Below are 19,392 nucleotides of genomic sequence, written 5' to 3' on the forward strand. Positions count from 1 at the left end.
GGGGCGCCATAGACTAAACAATCTAATATAATATAATATGTATTACTTGTTATTTTTTATCATATTTCGACATTCCTATGGGAATGTTGTTCAATTTCATGGGCTTAACATACCCTTTCCATTATACAGGTACAATGATTCATTAACTGCAAATGTAACTTTGTAATTTCCTATATTTATATGGGATTACAAAGTTATTAATGCAGTTGGTGTATCTAGTTTGTGTGTGTGTATGTGTAGGTTTTCCTTTGATTTAGACACTAAACACTAATTGTATTCTAAATTTGAAGCTTTTATGTCTGCTAGAAGTGCCTTGGACTTTTGATGATCGGTCAGTGAGTGAGTGAGTGAGTAACAAAATCAAGAATCTCTTACAAGTTACAATCCTTAAACTACTGGGTCAAATTGAATGAAATTTGAAATTTACAGTGTTTATACAATATCTGCTTAGTTACTGAAAATGCAGGCTTTCTGTTTTATCCACAACGAAGTTATTAAGGGTTCAAAATTGGCCTGAAAGATACCTGGCTTGCGGTGCCGCTTTATTTTTTGCTCGACTTGCGGATACAGATTAACTACTTTACGCACTTTTTACGAAAAAAGGAGTTTTAAATAGATAAAAAAACGATGTTATGGGAACAAAATACACAATGGGCGTTCCTTCTGTGTACAGCGTCTGAGTAGCGTGAGGCTCCGCCCTAGAATAGGACCACTTCATATTCTTCCGTGGATGTCGTACGAGGCGATTAAGGGACACATAGCCTAGATAGCTGATAGGCAACAATATTATTCCCAAAGAGGGTTGACGTCAGTCAGGGTGCCGGTTGTAAAACAACAGCCGAATCTTAAAAATTGTTATCTTTTTTACGCTGACCCCGTGCTTCGCGGTTTCACAAACCCGAACGCAGTTGCGTTCGGGTTCCCAGTTGGGAACATGCAGAGATGAGACAGAACCAGAGAACAATTTCGTAAACTACGGTAATTTCTGATATCAAATTGAAGCAAGACATATATAATGTTTCATTTATGTACAAATGACATGGAACGTCATATTGCTGCAATAAAGGACTTCAGTTACGTATGGACGTACGGAAGGCCAACGAGGTTAATCCGCCCAAACAAATTAGGAACAACATTAATATATCCTCTGTATCCGGCAACTTCCCGCAATAAGCAGAATGTATTGGTGTTATTTATCTTAGCTCGAGCACCACCAAAGTTTTAATTGCAAGCGCCGATACAATTTGCGTACAAATGAATTTATTCGCTGAATCCGGAGTGCAATCGTGTTGGAACTGCGGACGAAGGATGGCGGGCGCGCGAATGCGGATTATCCGCGTGTGTACAGCCGCTAATTGCGGGAAATAGTCCAAGTGCCAACCGCGAACATTGCTTATTAGAATATTTAAAGAAATTCATGTTGGAGGCTGTAGGAGATTGTGGAGAAAATCAGACAATGGACGGTTATGTAAGACAGATGATGAATATTTGCTTTAAATCATAACAACTTTTGTAGACTCTGTTATTCTCAGTACTAATGAAAAATTATATAAGTTGTTTGTATGAGAAAATAAAACCATAATTTCAATAATTATTAATAAGGTTATTTTATTACGGACTAGTTTTGGGGCTCGTCGATTAAACTATAAACGATGCCCATGCACAGCACCCTGCTGTGCAACGTTTGTGCATGCTGTTTTATAAAACATACAATCCCAAAGTTGGTATAATTTTATAATTTATTTGATTCCAATTTTATTAATTATTTTGTAACACTTTAAACGAATTAATTACAATCGTTTTAACATTTTGTTTATAATTGCATTTTTTTTAATTTATCACAATCATCTTATTTTGTTGCCCTACCAGGGGGTAGAGCAACAACACCAGCATAGTTAGTTTTCTTTAAAAAAAAATCTTCGTATAAATATCAATATTATCACGGACACAATAAATCCTCAGCGAGAATAAATGTTTGGAGTACATTTTTTGTTGTGAAAAACTTATATCTATAATAACATTTTAACTCCAACTAAGCAATACTAAATAGATTACTGTCATTTGTCAGAAACAAAACATAGCTAGCTACAGTACGTGAGGTGGCGCTACAACAAAACATAACACAACCTAGCTCGCAAAACAGATCGTTGACTGAGTGCAATTAAAGATGCATCTTATTGGCGCCATCATTGTTAATGAGAGAGTTAAGGACCTCTTTGTATTTAGTACCCTATCACAGTTGATCTGCTGTAGTAGATATAAGAATTGGTTCTTAGAATTTATCAAATTCGACAGCAGGTTGGAAGCTTTGAAATACGGAATCAGCTTAACTTGGTTATCATATGAAGTGGTTATTAGAAAGAACCTTGACGTGGTAGGTACATTTGGAGAGAAAAGAAAGTAACACTTCTTAAAACTCCTCAATACACGGTCTCAAGTTTTAAATCAATGTAATGTAATAAAAGAAAAAACAAAATGAATATATATTTTGAATTTAATGAGTTATATTAGTAATATATAAAAATAAAAATATATAAAAATATATACAAATAAAAACATATAAAAATAAAAATATCTAAAAATAAAAATATATACAAATAAAAACATATAAAAATAAAAATATCTAAAAATAAAAATATCTAAAAATAAAAATATCTAAAAATAGCAAATATTTACGTGGCATTCGAAAGGAAATTAACAAACGCTAAAGAGCGGCTGCATTCGGGCCAGCGGAACTGGCACAGCAGTCGGTATCCATCCTAACAAAAGGGTGATAGCGGTACGTGCGTAAATCAAACGTCGCACAATAACAGAGCCTCCCGCGGCCGCCGCCCGCCCTCTCCCATCCCAACTGCCTCCCCGCTCCTAACCAACGGTCGGTCCTCATAAATCTGCCATACTAAAATGTGCTCCGCTGCCGGCCACTCATGTGACGATCTCTGTCGATATCTGTGCCAATAGGTTTTCAATGCCAGCGGGTTCGCAGTTTCGATTCAGTTGAAATCAGCCGTCGGTCAGGCGCGCCCTTTTGCTATCTGGCCTGACAAAGTAAGCTTTTTTTATGCCCCCCCCCATTATTTTTAGCGAAAAATAGCATCCAACAAAAATATAAAATATATAGTAACTCACAACCGTTATTTCAAACTGCCTAGCTTTCGTGTTAAAATTGCACGTATAATTCTCGCGAGTTCTATTCGTGAAGTTACTGGCATACAATTCTCATTCGGATAGACCGATAGCATCGCACTTCGCTGCAATTAACGCTGCACAATGACCATGTAAATCTCACGTGAACGTACTATTCATCCGCGTAGTTATTTGTCTGCATAGTCCAGTAAGTAAATGATGCAGATCGTACTAGCTGACTTGATATATTGTGGTCGATTGAAATCAATAGCCTCCTCAGTCAAGATATAACGAAACCAATTAATATTGGCAAATAACCATCAATGATGTCGGTAACGGAAAGAGTCTGGGAGCCGCGGGGCGGCGCGGATTGCGGGCGCTGCCTAATCTTACCTATACGTCTCGAGCCGAAGAACAAACAAGCCGCGAGCTGAGATTACGTTCCGAATAAATCAATGTTACGACGCGTTAAAATATTTAAGCTCACGATTAATGCTAAGCGGGAATGCGCGTCTTATCGAGCTGCGACGAGGACAAAGCGCAGCTGCTCTCGATGTCGATCGTTCCCGAAATTCACGAGGTATTAATCACGTCACAGCCAGCTCTGAAATCTGTGACACAAATGTCACCGAATCTACAAACAACAATAATTCTTAAAGAACGATTTCTTGCTATCGATAGTACGATTATATTTTAAATCACGAGATATATTGCGTATTTGTACTTTAAAATGAATTCTGTATCTGATCCTTAAATGAAATATTGTATTAAATGATGAAATTTCGCATGTTTTCAGTTACCTTTTCATATCGCTGCTCACCGAATGTTCACCTTATCGGTACAATATGTTAAGTAGGCAACCGCAATAAACGACACTGGAGCCTTATTTACAGCAGCAATTTGTAGCATTTATAAAGACTACAGACATACGTTAATTACCTCAGTATTAATAAAGCGGTACTCGAAACCCGAACGTGTGCATCGCATGAATATGTTGATTAACCTACTCATATGAGACGTAAAGTGGATTAAGTAATACAAATGCCAACAATATATCTTAAATTAATAAAATTGTGTATCAGAGGTACTTTGTAGCTGACATGAAAAAGAGCCTGTGAAGGCTTTCTGAATAAATGGTTCGACTTAAGTATAAGCAGACTTTAAATTCATTTTATTCTATTCATTACAGAATAGTGTTATTTCAAATTTCGGCATCAAAAATAATTGTTTAGACCTATATAAAACCTTTTTTTAAATAAAATCAGAAAGTGCATTTTTGTAATGATAGATGTAACATAAATAAAAGTCCACGATAAAATTGTTGTAATTTTGGTGAGTCGGTGTATTAAAAAATATATACACATATTAATAAATCCAGCGTAGGTCACAAAAGTATACCTCCGCCTAAGTGGACGCCAGGGAGCATTGTGCGCGAAACATGGGGTGATTTGTCCGTAATCACTGCAACGTGGCGATTACGGCCAGGTGGCTGATCGCAAGGCTTAGATTACGCACCGGCACGTGACGTTCAATACTATGGCGTATTTGATCTATTTCAGTCATTCATGAACTGTTTATAGGTGAGACAATTTCAGAGCAAATAATAATGTTTTAAAAAATAACAATAGACTGTTACGTCAACCTTTACTTTACTATAATGTATGAGTGCTAAATACAAGGTAGTATTGGTAAAGTTTAAAGCTACTTAACACTAGCTTTTGCCCACGGCTTCGCCCACGTATATTATGTGCGTCCGCTCACAAATTATTATTGTCAATATCTCGGGTTCTGAGCAACGTATCGGGATCATAGTTATACCAGATTTTAAGTTAGACCATCTGCTATTCTGTGAAAACCGCATCAAATTTCATCCAGTAGTTTTGTGTGATGCGCGATACAGTCCGACGAAAATTCTAAAAAAAATGTTTCGGCCATAAAGCCCCCAATAATTATTTTTCTGTACTTATGGCTACGTACAGACATATACCACTTACAGTTTTGTTATATATATCTATAAACGTAAATATAAACAGATTCAAAGATAACCATACTCATTTTGAGAAGTTTACTTGGACAGGAAGTTTTGGTAATATAAACTGATCAAGCAACATCATCGTCAGTAATGATAATGAACGATAAATATACCAAAATTATGTGTATGGTGAATGAAATGAAGCACAAATCAGTATACCGTGTTTGCAAATACATGGTAATGTCAATCAGCTTGTCGACGTTTTCATCAGAAATCCATTTCCATATTTTAAGGTGGATGGATAATATGGAATTATGTAGTATTTCCATATTAATTAAACGGTTTTATTTAGTTCACCCTGCATTTCATGCTGGAAAAATAAATAGTTTTTATCCGCTTGGATATGTTTACGGCGTAATCATATGAGCAATAAAAGTTTATATTCACATGTGAATTGTAAAATTATTACGTAAACCTTATCAAAGGAATTCCCCGCGCTACTGCGAATAAATGTGTAATTTACGACGATGATTAACCGGAAGCTTATCGTGTTTCAGTAATGTATTACGAAATTGCCATAGAAGTTTTACAAGGGCTCGTTAGAGGGGTTGTAACGATAACCGCAGGAGATAACTGTTTCTAATCAGACGTAATGACACAGCTTCACTCCGATACCAACGTCGCTTCGCTTTGCACAAACCGCTATTGCTAACTCAAAGACTGCACAAGACCGATATCTCGGTTGTGGATTTCAAAACATTTTTCTTGGAATTCTTTGTCCTTTTGAATAACAGGATTTGTACTATACATAACAAATCGTCAAAAACACAAGCAACATTTAAAAAAAGGGTAGGTGAGGAAATATTAAAACATTTTTAAGAATTTAAAAACTATTCGTTTGCAAAAGAGATAAAATTTTCATCTTATCTAATAAAAAATTATATTCGATTCACCAAGACAAAGAGACGTGTCATTGTTCCGTGTTTTCCGTTTTAGCTTATGGTTTATTAGAAAGCATTTATATGAGTGTAGTCGTCAAATTTGAAAATAAATCTATACTATATCAGAAACCTTCATATCAAGGCAAGATTTTCAGATTGCTTGTGGCTCGAATACCCTTATGGCGAGCGAATGAATCGAGATCCCATTTGATCAATTTGATTTTTAATAAATAACTTTCGTCATCGAGGAGGATGGATTCATCTAATATAACGATATACTGGAGGAAGTAATAAAATAAAACGATTTTACATCTCCAGGGGGAAACGAACGTTTTTGTCGAATGCGAAAACTCGCGAGCGACTTCTCATTCTGCGATAAAATCGAAAACGTTTTACGACAATCTTCAATTCGATTACCATTAAACAACAATCTTTAAAACGACTTTCTTTCACTAAAAGCAGTCATAACAAAAAAGTACTTACTAAGAGTAATGTATTCAGTGAAGTCGATGGCTTATAAGTAATTATAACCTAAGTACAATATTTCGTTCAGATTACAAAGAGATAAAAACCTCAGAAGACGCAAAACATCCCATTTAGCGAGGTTTACTTAAGAATTGTCGGAGGCTGTTGAATAAATCCGTTCGGGTCCCGGCTGTAAGAACTATCGGAGATTTAAAAAGGTCCGTAAGGTTTGTGTGCTGGAGCACGTTCGACTGTTTGTAATATGCGGCTCGGACGGGCGTAGGGAAAGTATCTAAGGTGACCGCGTATGCCGCGGCGAGCTCTGCGCCGCCGCATAATGAACTGGTCACGTAGCTACATTTCGTATTATTTCCCTGGGACGCGTCACGTGACTTGAATAAATGTGGGCGGCTGGTGCGCGGCCGTCCGCGGCTACAGCGCCTCCTCGGACCCTCCACAAATAAACCGCTTCACGCACGATTCGCTAGCGGAGATTCATTATTCTAACTCTTACTTGCGGATTCATAATATATTGGAAAACTTTTCTTACCAGATATAAATTTCAATCTTTTTCCTACCTGAGATGAGATTGCGAATTTAATTTCCATTGAGTTGAAAATATTTATATTACGTACCTAAGTAGTGGACTTGTATATATAGGTATTTAACTTTATTATTTACATAAGTTTTATTGTAAAGCTAGTATTTATTTAGGCAGAAGTATCTCAAACAACCAAAATAAAGGAAAAATTCTTCTATATACTGAAAGATATATACATTTAATTATGTTAAGGGACGGCAATCCTTCACTACAAATATTCTAATCCTCTGTCCAAGCCTGACATTTAGTTAAACGTTTTCAATTAAAGTTGTCAGGTCTTGAGAAAGTGATGTTCGTACTCGTGAGAGATGGTTATTACTTTCAACCAGCAACAGCAAATGCTTCGGACTATTTCGATTTCACAAAACTGATGATATATTATACTTACGCTCGTTCAGTCTTGAAATTCATACGCCACGTTTAATTTAATGGTAATTTAATTTGATAAATTACACTTTTTGACATAATTCTAACAAACTCTCTTTGTAGGCTACGGAAGAGTAGCAATACAAGAGAAACTACAAGTAAGGATTTTATTAAATAGTAACACACTGAACTGACAGAGTAATTAAAATTTTGTCGTAGCACGTCTACGATGTTCTACGAAACCAAACGCGTCAACTTTTATATTCGTATCAGACAATAGTTTAATTTAATTTGGCTACAAACAATAATGTACGCCTGTGATATTTTTTGTACGCGTAAGACGCGCTACTAAACCAGGAGGCAATAAAGACACAGGGCGCAAAGCACACACTCTAGCAGCGCGGTATTAGACGCGAGCACTTTATTGTGCGGCAGGCTTGCTCATAACTACCCATTCCCCGGGAGATAATGTCCAACACAAGCAACGTTATGTTTATTTCTCACAAAATCTGCGATATACAGATTTTCTCAAGCAAGTTTATTTTACAAATTATTTAGAGTAATTCGATTAAAACTTTCTATGGCAAAAACATTATAAATGTGTTAACAACTTTCTGTGTCCCCCTGAGGACAACCTCTTTTTGAAGCTGAAATTGTCAACCAGAAATAGTCTGTTGGAACAGAGTTAAGCTGATTTCATTTTTCATCATTTCTCATTGGGTATTTTAATTAACACTACTGACACTGGAACCCAATATGGCTTACTATACGACAGTGCCTATATGTCACACACAGTGCATGTATGAATATATCATGATGTCAGAATTTAGATAAATAAAATATATTTGAGTTTACCTTGGATTGCCGCGAAGTGCAGCGTGATGAAGGGCGTTGAATCCATTGTTGTTTGTAAGCGTCATGTCGGCGCCGTGCTCCAACAACAGAGTCAGCATATCATCACGTTTCTTGGTGATGGCATCGTGCAAAGCTGTGTCACCTTCAGAATCCTAAAACAATATATTGAGCTAAAATAAACAAAAGTTTTCGAAATAGATTAACATTACTTATCATCTGGTTGAAAGTTCTTTTTAACTAATCCAAGAGCTGAGGAAAGACTGAAAACTAGTAGCAGCTGCGTTGACGACATTCGGTTTCTGAATTATAAAGCATCGCCCGTCTCGAGTATCGCGACAATTTTCTAAAACATCAAATCGCTCGAATGAATAATTGAGGCGGCGGAGAAGGCATTTAGGGCGTGGATTATGGCGACTTGCATAATTTATAAGCATCTCAGAGTGGTTAAGGCGAGCAGCGAGAAGCGAGCGCCCGGGTGCCGCTGATACGCTGCGGGCTGGCGGGCGCACGAACGAAATCAGAAAATGGTGTCGAGTTCCGTAATATAGGGCGAGCGGCGCAAAAAGCGCGGCCACCGTCATTATCATAATCACCGCCGCTGCGTGCCGCTACGGTGCCGCCCAAGCCGTTCCTCTTTGTGAGCGTGCATTAAGAGAGCTGAGCATTGTGCTCTGTCATTCCGCAATTAATTTGCAAGAAACCGTTAGAAGAGTGATTTTCCGAAACATGGGCAAACAATACAAATAGTACTGTCAAAACAGACGTTTGCCGTCTCATTATTTACATTCTTTGTATAATAACAGTATTTCATTATCAGTTACAATTCATCAACAAAGGATTTTGTTTCAAAAAAAAAAAAACAAGGAATCTACATCTACGTGGAGCACTTATTATCCCCAAAAATTTTCACCTACATCGACAATAAAACAAAAGATAGACGTGACATTGCGTTTGAAGGTACATACATCAACGGCGTGACAAAGCATTCGACACCCATTCAGTTAGCAGTAATTCAGTGCAAGCTCAACCACAGACGCGGTAATTCCGCACAGAATAGCGGCATTAAATATTAATCGTATTGGCATATAGATGGTCATTACGGTCTGTAATTCATGCGGCTGGTGCAACTGGCCGTATTACATAGCGATACTAATTATTTGATTGTTGATAAGTCCACACAAATGCGCTGCAGTTTTAAACCAGAACCTACACATTATTATATTACGTTGATACGGATAATAAATTGATGTTAACATTACCAAGAATGTTCAAGTGCACATTTTATAAATAAGAAAGCAACAATTTTGATTGACTGATGAATCAACGGCCTATATTGAAGTGAAATGCATTGTCGACGAAATTTATTTGTAAAAAGCTGTATATTTTTTTATTATAAACATTAGTCCACGTTATGTCATGTTTTTACTATTAAATCAGAATGTTTTTACACCAGCAAACCTTGCAGCCGCGAGTAAACACGTCCCGACAGAAATAAGTGTTAGACGAAATAAGAAATTTGATTTACGCGGCAATATCCGCAGGTGCACATGAGTTGCAAGCCACCGCCGAATGCACGCTCCCATCCCAGAAAATATTATATTACCGTAGTTGACGGCTTTATAACACATCGGGCGCACCGAAATTTTAATTTAAAGCTTTAACACGTACGAACTGTTAATCGGAGTTTTACGATATAGTTATGTTTCTCCACAACCCGTTTCGTGGACCCAGAATATTACGGCATATAATAAACCCCTGGAAGTAGTTTGTGAGATATTATATGCAGACTAAATTTTAGTTTAACAATAAGCTCAAGATATATGCGCATATTTGAATAAATAGGTAGTAGGGTTAATCAGTGACGATAAAATCATAACATAACAAAGCAAGCTATATCTGTGTCCCCGACGAATAACACAACAAAACAACAAGGTAATTACTCAAAGATAAGAGTAACGCAACAAGCACGAAAGTGGTGACCCTTGCACGACTCTACTCCGCCGGCACAATACACCGACAGTACAGAAACTCATTAATAGACTTTGCCTTGGAACTTGTAGTAAACTTAGTAATAAATTTTAATAAATGCAAAATAGTATCACTTGACCTGTTAAGTTTTAATGAAACTTGAACCTTAATATTTATCATGCCTACTGATAAAATGTTTCAATGACGGTGGCACACAAAGTATGAAGCTTTATCTCCGTATTTCTTTGTGGCACAGGGGTGTGGGCGGAGGAAGAGAAGCTACCACCTGATGTCACAACCGTGATAACCCACCGGCTGTGAACTACCAACGTTAAAAATTCGTTAGCCTTGATTAAAATGCCGGCTTGTCGCATTATTGTGGATGAACAAAAGACGACACGTTTATCAGCAGAATTAATGCAGGCTGTAAAAGTGAACGCTTCTCCTGAAAAACGAGGACAATTGCCTCGCTCCGGCCGACGAATATGAATTCTTAATTACCAGCTGTATTCTATAACCCTTTATAACACCAATAACGCGTATATTGCATCTAAGCGAAAATGTGAATAATAATTACTTCATACTATGGAAATAACTCATATACCTTTATTTTACTTTGGTACATCTGTAATATTTTTTTAATCTAATTCAGAAGATAATTTATAGCTTTGAATGTAAAGTGTTATTACATCCTTAATTGTTTTGCAATCAAAATTTTGCATTATTTATAACTTGTGTATATTAGCTTTTGCCCGCGGCATCGCCCGCGTGATTTCCCACAGGAGCAGCTTTGTTTCGGGATGAAAGATACCTCATGTCCTACTCCGTATCTCAAACTATAAGTATATGTATGCAAATTTTTTAAGAAGATTTGTTGAGTAGATTAAGCGTGGAGAGGTAACAAACAAACATAGTTTCGCATTTATAATATTAGTTAGAATATACATATATTCCTATGATGGTTTAAGCATTTAAACAGGTTTAGTTGAAATTTTAAGGGTATCTTCTATAAAAGCCGGTGTTAGACAAAATCTAGGCGAAGCTCCATCATTGACGAGGCAGAAAGAAAACAACTAATTGTTTAATTCCAAGCCATTAAGTCGAGTATTACGGGGGGATTATTCACGGGCCATATACCGCGGCATCAGAGCGCGATGCCGCCGGCGAGAGCCGCACGCCACCGCGCCGCGCCACGCTATGCTCGCCGCCCCGCAAAATCACTCAAATCTCCTTTTAACTGAATCATCGAGTTCTCCTAGGTTACTTTCAATAAAAAGCTACTAGGAAATCACTTATATTTTAGTGAGATAAAAGTTTCAAAATAAAATTCCACGTTTAGGTCACGCTTCGGCACGGATGACGCCCGCGCATAACCACCCATTTTCATCTAACCACTCCTTTCAATACGATACATTACACACGACGAACGGCTATAGCCGTTAGGAATGGTTCAATATTTACGGCATCAGAACTTCCTGTAACACTTCAGGACTCACTGGTGAACACTGAAATGACACTGGTGAACTCTCAAATAAAATGTCTGCATATCAAATATCTAATGTAACGTTGGTTGGTACCTACACATTATTTTTTGTTTTGTTTGGGAACAGAGCACATGAATGAAATCTGGCAGAGCTACAAAAGTCTAATCCAATCACATTATTAAAAATTAGAACTGAAAAAGTAAAACATGTAGTCTGTTTTGCATAATTTTGCCGGGGGAAGTTTGAAACAAGAGTTACAGCGAAATACAGGTCCACCGAACGTCATAGCGTGGAAATTTGCCAACACGAGCAGCGGGCCGTGCCCGGTGCGCTTTTAAATTTATGGAAATCCGACACAAGATAAAATTGTTTGTTAAACGTTAAATTTAATGTGTCAGTTCCGTAATAACTGAATTAATTTTCCAATCAATATCGATAACAATTTATCGATTGGCTCAACGAGTTAAGCAGTGCGGGCTTTGCACTAACAGGACAACACCCTCATCAGCCGCCTTGATTGATTGTCCGGAAGTAAGCCAGCACTGTGAGCTCGTATTAACGCGCGCGTTGTGGTCGAGTGAAATAGAAGATAAGGAAATATTCAGACAGCTATTGTACATGATATTTCCAGAGACACGAACTACGACAAAGATTTGAAAAGTTTCATAAATCCCGTAGTCCATTAGTGCTCCAATATCTCAGCCACGCAGTTCTTTGTTATTCTTGCGGACCGTGCCGCCGCCGCCGGGTGGTGAGTGAGCACTCTGCTTTAGATATCGGAAAACGTTAATGTACTCAGCGAGATTTAGCGCTGAGCGCTGCGCTAACGTCCTGCACCTGCAACTTGCACAGCTCGCACTCACCTCTTTAACTTATATGTAGAATTGAACTTATTATTGATTAATATTTCATTTATTCAATGGGCTACTTTTAAACGATTTGGTCACTTTGAATTTATTGAACGAAGATTCTTCTAGGTTTATGTAGAGATTTCCATACTGTATAGACAGTTTCTGTATATATAAATTCTATAATAAAACAGTAAAACTAATTTGTATGTACATTTTAATATTTACAAAAAAAATGGGAAAGAAAATAAATAGTGATGAAGAAACTGTAGTAGAGTAAGAATATAAAAAAAGTCTGTACACGCTAATCTCCGGAACTACTACACTAAAGTTCGTATTGTAGTTACTATACGAATTTACTATAGAATAGTGTAGGGCACAAGTTCCGATTACGAAATTATATTAGTGAAGGATTAATATAGTTAAATTAGTTTCAGATAAGTTGAGAATTTGAAACTTAATTAAAATATTATTTTAGTCTATAATATTTCTATTATAGGAGACAGGTAGGTACTTGTACATACATTTACGAGTATAGCATTCTAAATTGAGCAATGAAAATGTTTAGAAATCAATTTTGTAAATACTATATTAGATCCCAAATTCAATAACAGTTTGGAAAGTTTCAGCAGTTACGTAGTCAATGCGAGGGAGAAAAGTATATATTAGGTGAATTTTACTGTGATGCGAGTGTGCCGGGCGAGATTACGGCAGCGTTCGGAGTCATTCCAAGTTATCGGCACTGCGGCCAGCGCGCAGGTGGTGGTAATGTGGCACAAATCGAAGTTAGGGTCAAAAAATCCCAACCTCGACCCAATATATGCTGCAAACAGGGTATTTATCACGTACCTTCATTCCAATGTATGGTGATAAAACAGAAAATCTTATGTTAGCATTTTTCTTCTTAGTGTGAGTAAAACACATATCAAATTTTAGACATAATGGTTTTTGAATATATTCAAAAACTTACTATTTTTTTTTCATTTACTACTGAAGAACTATCAATTAGATATAAATTTATTTATGTATGTGTAAGCCAGATTCATATATATATATAATAAATGTGGTTAGATGTATAGTCTATTCTCATGAGGATAGACTATACATCTAACCCAAAAATAATGACAAAGGAAAGGAATATTCCTTATATCGCTATTTCCTGCCTTCGACTACTTACAAAAAGCTAGGTTGGTACACTTGTAAGTGAGCCGTTGGTGCAATTCAATTAAACAACGTTGGAATAAATAAGTTGTTAAAAATTAAAGACTATACAATTAAAATTTCAAAACGTTATGTATATTTTGTCTACTTACAAATACATTCATATTAATTCATAATTGTCCTATTTCCATTTACAAAATTGCCACTTCAATAGTTATTGAATTTTAAGCGAAAATATTGAAGTAACAAATATAACGATTCGAGCGGCGAAGGAAGAAACGGAAAAATTTCAGGTAACGGTGGCCCTTCCATAAATTTATCGACAGATCGTGGTAACAGGCAATAAGGAAAATATTTATGAAGCAGAACAGACCCGGGTGCGATTTTCATTAGCTAATTATTCCCGGCTTATCAAGAAAGCCTAAAAAGTGACTAGAATAAAAAAAGAGACGTTTTAAAATTTCATTTTTTTGTTTATAAGATCTTTTAGAAAATAATAAAAGTTCTAATCTAAATTATAATAACATTTTAACGTTGGATTAAATTTATTTTTGAATAAAATTATTTTTTCATCATCCATTTGCAAGTAGTTTAATATAAAAACTTACACGTTCGTATCCCAAAACAAATGAAAAATAACGTGTCCTATATTTCTCAGCGAAATGACGCAGCCCTCCAAATATTTTTCTTTTCTTTTATTTGAATCACATTTTATGGTATTCTAACTTCGCGGAAACAATAAAAAGCGAGACATTTTCTCCTCGTTGGATCATAATAAGAATGGTATAAAACCGAGCCTGTGTATTTCTAGAGCCTTTTAGCTGAAGTTTTCATCGATGCTACATTTAGACTTTATGTATAAAAAAGTTTCTGCAATAGATAATGGGAATTGAATTTCTCTGTTCGTTATTTACAGACATTTTACATATGTATGAAAAAATCCGAAAAGAAAGAAAGAAACAGACATTGCTGTCTTTTGTGAAAAGGAACAAGACATAGGAAATGTACGTAACCCAGTTCAGTCAAAGCAGTACCGACAGTAAAGGCAATTTTAGGGAACGAAATAGATTGACGAGCACAAATAGACAGCTACCCAACCGAGTTTTATTGCATGCTGAACACGACATTAGGTACATTAGACGCTTTGCACAAAATGGGGATGGCATCAGAGCCGGCATTCCATGTGTGGCGTTTAACAGAGCTATCTCCAACCAAATTGGCACGTTTAATTGAACGCCTGTTCAGCCATTAGCGCACGGGACAACAGTTATTGGCAGTAGGCGGACGGTCGTCGGTTCACAGTAAGCAGATCTCACGTACGTCCGTAGCTCATGTCGAAAAGCTACATACAACGAGCGTAACTCTGACACGTAGCTCTTTGTAGACACAGCATCGTCTTTTTGTATCGCCTGTGTAAGCTACCGAACCGTTGAATTTTGTCTACAAAAGTGAATATTATATCCCCACAAAAATGTATATTTTTATTGTTCGCTATTTATTGCCTGAAATTTGACTTGTGTTTTATAAAAATATTATACTTATCGAAATAGTAGACTTATCGAGCTATCTTTTCCTTCTAATACAATTGGAAATCTGATGCCACAAATGTCTTCGCGCGAGGACATGGATATTTAATAAAAATATTTTTTGAAATATCATTCTTTCTGAATGTGACACGGCCAATAAATCGCATAATGGTGTCGTAAAATTTCGTCGGTATTATCTTGGGAAAACCCAGCTATTTTACATTCACCTGCGAGGTTTCCCTCCGCGTCCAATTTATGTTAGTGGGCACAAAACGAACGCTGACAAATGTGGAAATAAAATGAACATACGTTTTATCTGTACGTTCACGAGGAGTTGGTTTTCGTTCTCACGACGAGGTTGCCCGGGACTGCGCGGGGTGTGTGGACGCGAGGGGGGAATATGTCTCTATTAGGATATACCCAGATTACAGAAGTATATTTCGGTGTATGTGACTGTACCATATTATCTATCCTTTGTGACAATTATGTATGTGTATATTTAATATACTATACGAGTACTTAAAAATATTTAAAGATGTTTCTTTTCGTTTTTGGATTAAAGAATAACAGTGATTATCTATGCAGAAATTCATAAAATATTATTTATATTCATTTAGAGAGAGAAAAGTTATTGAAGAAGTTAGTAATTAAAAATAATAATTAGTATTATTAATTAAACTTATTACTTACAAACAAATATATGTATCATAATAAAACATTCCAAGAGAGAACGTCTGCGGTAGACATTTATTATGAAAACATCTTAAAAGCATCCCTGGACTTTTCAACCACTCGCGTAGTTCTTACTTAGGTATGGTACGGCGACGGACGAAACTAAGTGGAACTTTTCCCAGGTTGTCGCATATAAAAAGAATTTTAAAAGATACTTCACATTGCGACTTGCTGCCGCTTTAAACTTTTATCTGGGCTCGTACACAATACATATGTGCAAGATACGTTACAGTTGCGTAGAACAAATCCAATAATAGAATTCTACGAGACACTAAATCTAACCTGCCAGTTTAAGTCAAAACAGATAGGATTGTATTCCTATTTGATGGTATCAGCGACGATCAGTTTAGTTAAAAATGTATGCTTAATACAAAACAAAGCAGTCATGGCATTTAATCAATCAATTGATTAAAGAAGTCGTATTTAATGGTTTCAAGATCTTATATTATGCACGCACTACTAAACCACATTATTAATAAACTGGCGTTGATAATAACGAAATAATTGTATTCATAAAAGATCAGCCAGCACAAATCATAGCGGCAGCGCAGGGCGTAGCACATCGTAGCCGGCTACAAGCCTACTACATGCTACAAGCTACGAGGTACGTGCTACGACAAACTACGACATGCAAGGATCGAACTACGAACAAGTGAGACTCTCCGTAGCTAGATAAATGGAAGTTCAGCTCGCGGCTGACGCGCACTTCTGATAACCGCGCATATCATAAAACTTTATTTACCACCTCAGCTCCAATTTGTCTTTGCGAAACTTTCCAACTCAGATATGATGATAACTTCCAGTTGTTACATTCGGGGAACATGCAATATGTAATCTATGCATACGAGAGAAGTTTGCAAGAAATATTTCCTTCTCTTAAATCATAAAAGTAGCTGTGTACATTACAATTTGTCGGGCGAAGATGCAGACAACAAAGATTTTTTTAAAAAATCTAGGATAATTTACATATACAATATTGCCATATTAAATTAAGACATACAAACACACGTATTTGTATAAGATGATGTAATACAATATATTAAAATAAAATACATTTTCACAGTGTAACAGATATAATTTATTAAGCTCACTGAGCCCAAAAATCTTTTTCATCCCGATTCTATCTTAAATTACATTTCCACGGAATACACTTCCTTGGACCGTTAATATTTTTTATCTGCATTAATTTACTGTAATAATACAAAAGTGCTTTCGCGCCCGGTGAGCCATTTCCCATAGTCCCAGAGTAATTACACGGCGCGGCTCACAAAGGTCGGGGCGCCAGGGGCGGCGCGGGCAGCGGGGCGGCGGTGGCCAGTACTATAGCCATCACTCTCAGAATGTTTGACAACTCAATCTCAATGATATGGTATTGATATGGCAAGACATGTAAAAAATATTTTGAAACATTAATGCCTCTACACTTGAATAGGGATAAGTTTTTTTTAAATATCCCAAAGGCTTTGTACCCTTCGACGAGGGGTCACCGGGACCACGGGTAAAACCTTTCTCTTTCTCACGGGAAACTATTTTTCCTCAAGCTAATCCGTGGTAAAAACTATAAATAAGATGGTTCAAAAGAAAATGAAACTCCAAAACTTGGCATCAATCCTTTGATATAAGTTTATATGATAATACCTTTGATATGGTTTTCACATTGATTGTAGTGAGATAATTATTCAAATTGTAAAGAAATATAAAGGGAAGCGGTGGTGGTGTAATGGTTAAGACGCCCGCCTGTGGATAGATAGGTCCTAGGTTCGAATCCTACTCGTGCCACATGAGTTTGTATACCAATCTGACTCATGTATAGTAGTTTTCATCGACTACCACTTGCTTGCGGTGAAGGAAACCATCGTGAGGAGGAAACCCGCACACTGGTTATTATTAACTTATGTGTGAAATGGAGAAGGCAATGGCAAACAGAAAGTTGTTGTGTCTGTTTCATTCCACGTAATGACCTCGTGGTCATTACGTGGAATTACCCTCAGCCATGAGGAATAACGACTATGAAGAAGAAAGAAATATATTATGAAAAAAGTACAGTGATGAAATATATAAGGTAGAAATATGATAAAAATACATAATAACCTGCCCATACCTGGATATATATTTTATACAGAAACAGAAAAGAACAAAAAGCATAAACTAGAGTAAGTTTAAATTGAACGGCAAACAGTTGAGAGATTTCAAGAGCTTTAATGACTGTAGACAGTGTGGAAACACATAAGAGGCTTGAGTCACAAAATGATAAGCGTGTGGAGGAATCCTACTAATATTATAAATAGAAGGAAGGCAGAATATAACCTGGAATGACATAAGTATAGGGTACTTTTTATCTCGAAATTTCTACAGGAGCGAAGACCCGGGGCGCAGCTAGTTTTTCATATTTGGTAAAAGTAAATATAAATAGTAGTATGTAGTTTGTAGCAGGCTTGTAGCATCTCTACGAAACGCTACGCGCTGCTACAGAAATTATGGATTGATAAATTATTTGATAATTATTATGGTAAGATGATTTATTTACAGAATGGACCGGTATCTACAATTTAATCTTACTAATATTAAAATGTCACAAAATCAATTGGGTGGATTTGGTACGAGGGTAGAATATATATCTTGGAATGTTACATAAGTACTTTTTACGCTAACTGCCAGAGAGTGCGCAGCTGATTGCAAATTCGCCAATATTGATTCAACTGGGATAAGATCCATATAAATTCGTACGTGTACGAGAAGACTTCATAAGGGTTTATTCTGTATTCTTGTTAGGTTAGACTCGTTCTCTCCAACACTGGCCTAATGAAGCCGTAACGGCGCGAGGAATGGAAAACCAACACCGGCACAGCTGCTGTTATTGTGATCATCACTATAAAGAAGGAATTACGAAACTGTACGCTCTACTAAGCTCGCGTTATACTCCTGCAGCTTATCTTGCTTAGAGTGTAGTAACGCTATATTAATTACTATGTTGTGTTTCGATTTAACAGTATTTAAGTTATCGATTAATTCATTGCCTTTATTATTGTATCTTCAAATACGTATTGTTTCTGGCTGTATACTACAACTTTGTTTGTTTAGTCACTAAGATAAGCTTTTTGAGTCAAGGTTTTTCTGAAATATGGCTGGCGGTTTTAGACTAAATCGGATCCTTTTGATTGATCGTATTTTCGGTCTCTCCTTTCTTTCCTACAATTAAGATTATTTTTCTCTAACAGCGTAATACAACTAAAACATAAAAGGTCTATAACTACCTAAAACATAAAAGGTTCATTTAACAGAGTGGATTGGATACAGAGCTCGATGATTTGCATGCGAGAACACGAGCTGTTGCGAACAGCGCAATT

The 19,392-nt window shown here is 36.6% G+C and overlaps 1 protein-coding gene across 2 annotated transcripts in view; it reads right to left on the minus strand.

Moving 5' to 3' along the window:
• Window positions 1-19,392, minus strand: part of mib1 (mind bomb 1) — a 141,016-nt gene that overhangs the window by 89,688 nt on the left and 31,936 nt on the right. For both annotated transcript variants that reach the window (XM_053744081.2, XM_053744073.2), the window contains exon 12: window positions 8,327-8,478. In XM_053744081.2, the coding sequence (XP_053600056.1) occupies window positions 8,327-8,478 (152 nt within the window). The remainder of the gene's footprint in view (window positions 1-8,326; window positions 8,479-19,392) is intronic.

The sequence above is a fragment of the Plodia interpunctella genome, chromosome 1, assembly GCF_027563975.2.
Source record: "Plodia interpunctella isolate USDA-ARS_2022_Savannah chromosome 1, ilPloInte3.2, whole genome shotgun sequence".
In the NCBI taxonomy this organism is placed as follows: domain Eukaryota; kingdom Metazoa; phylum Arthropoda; class Insecta; order Lepidoptera; family Pyralidae; genus Plodia; species Plodia interpunctella.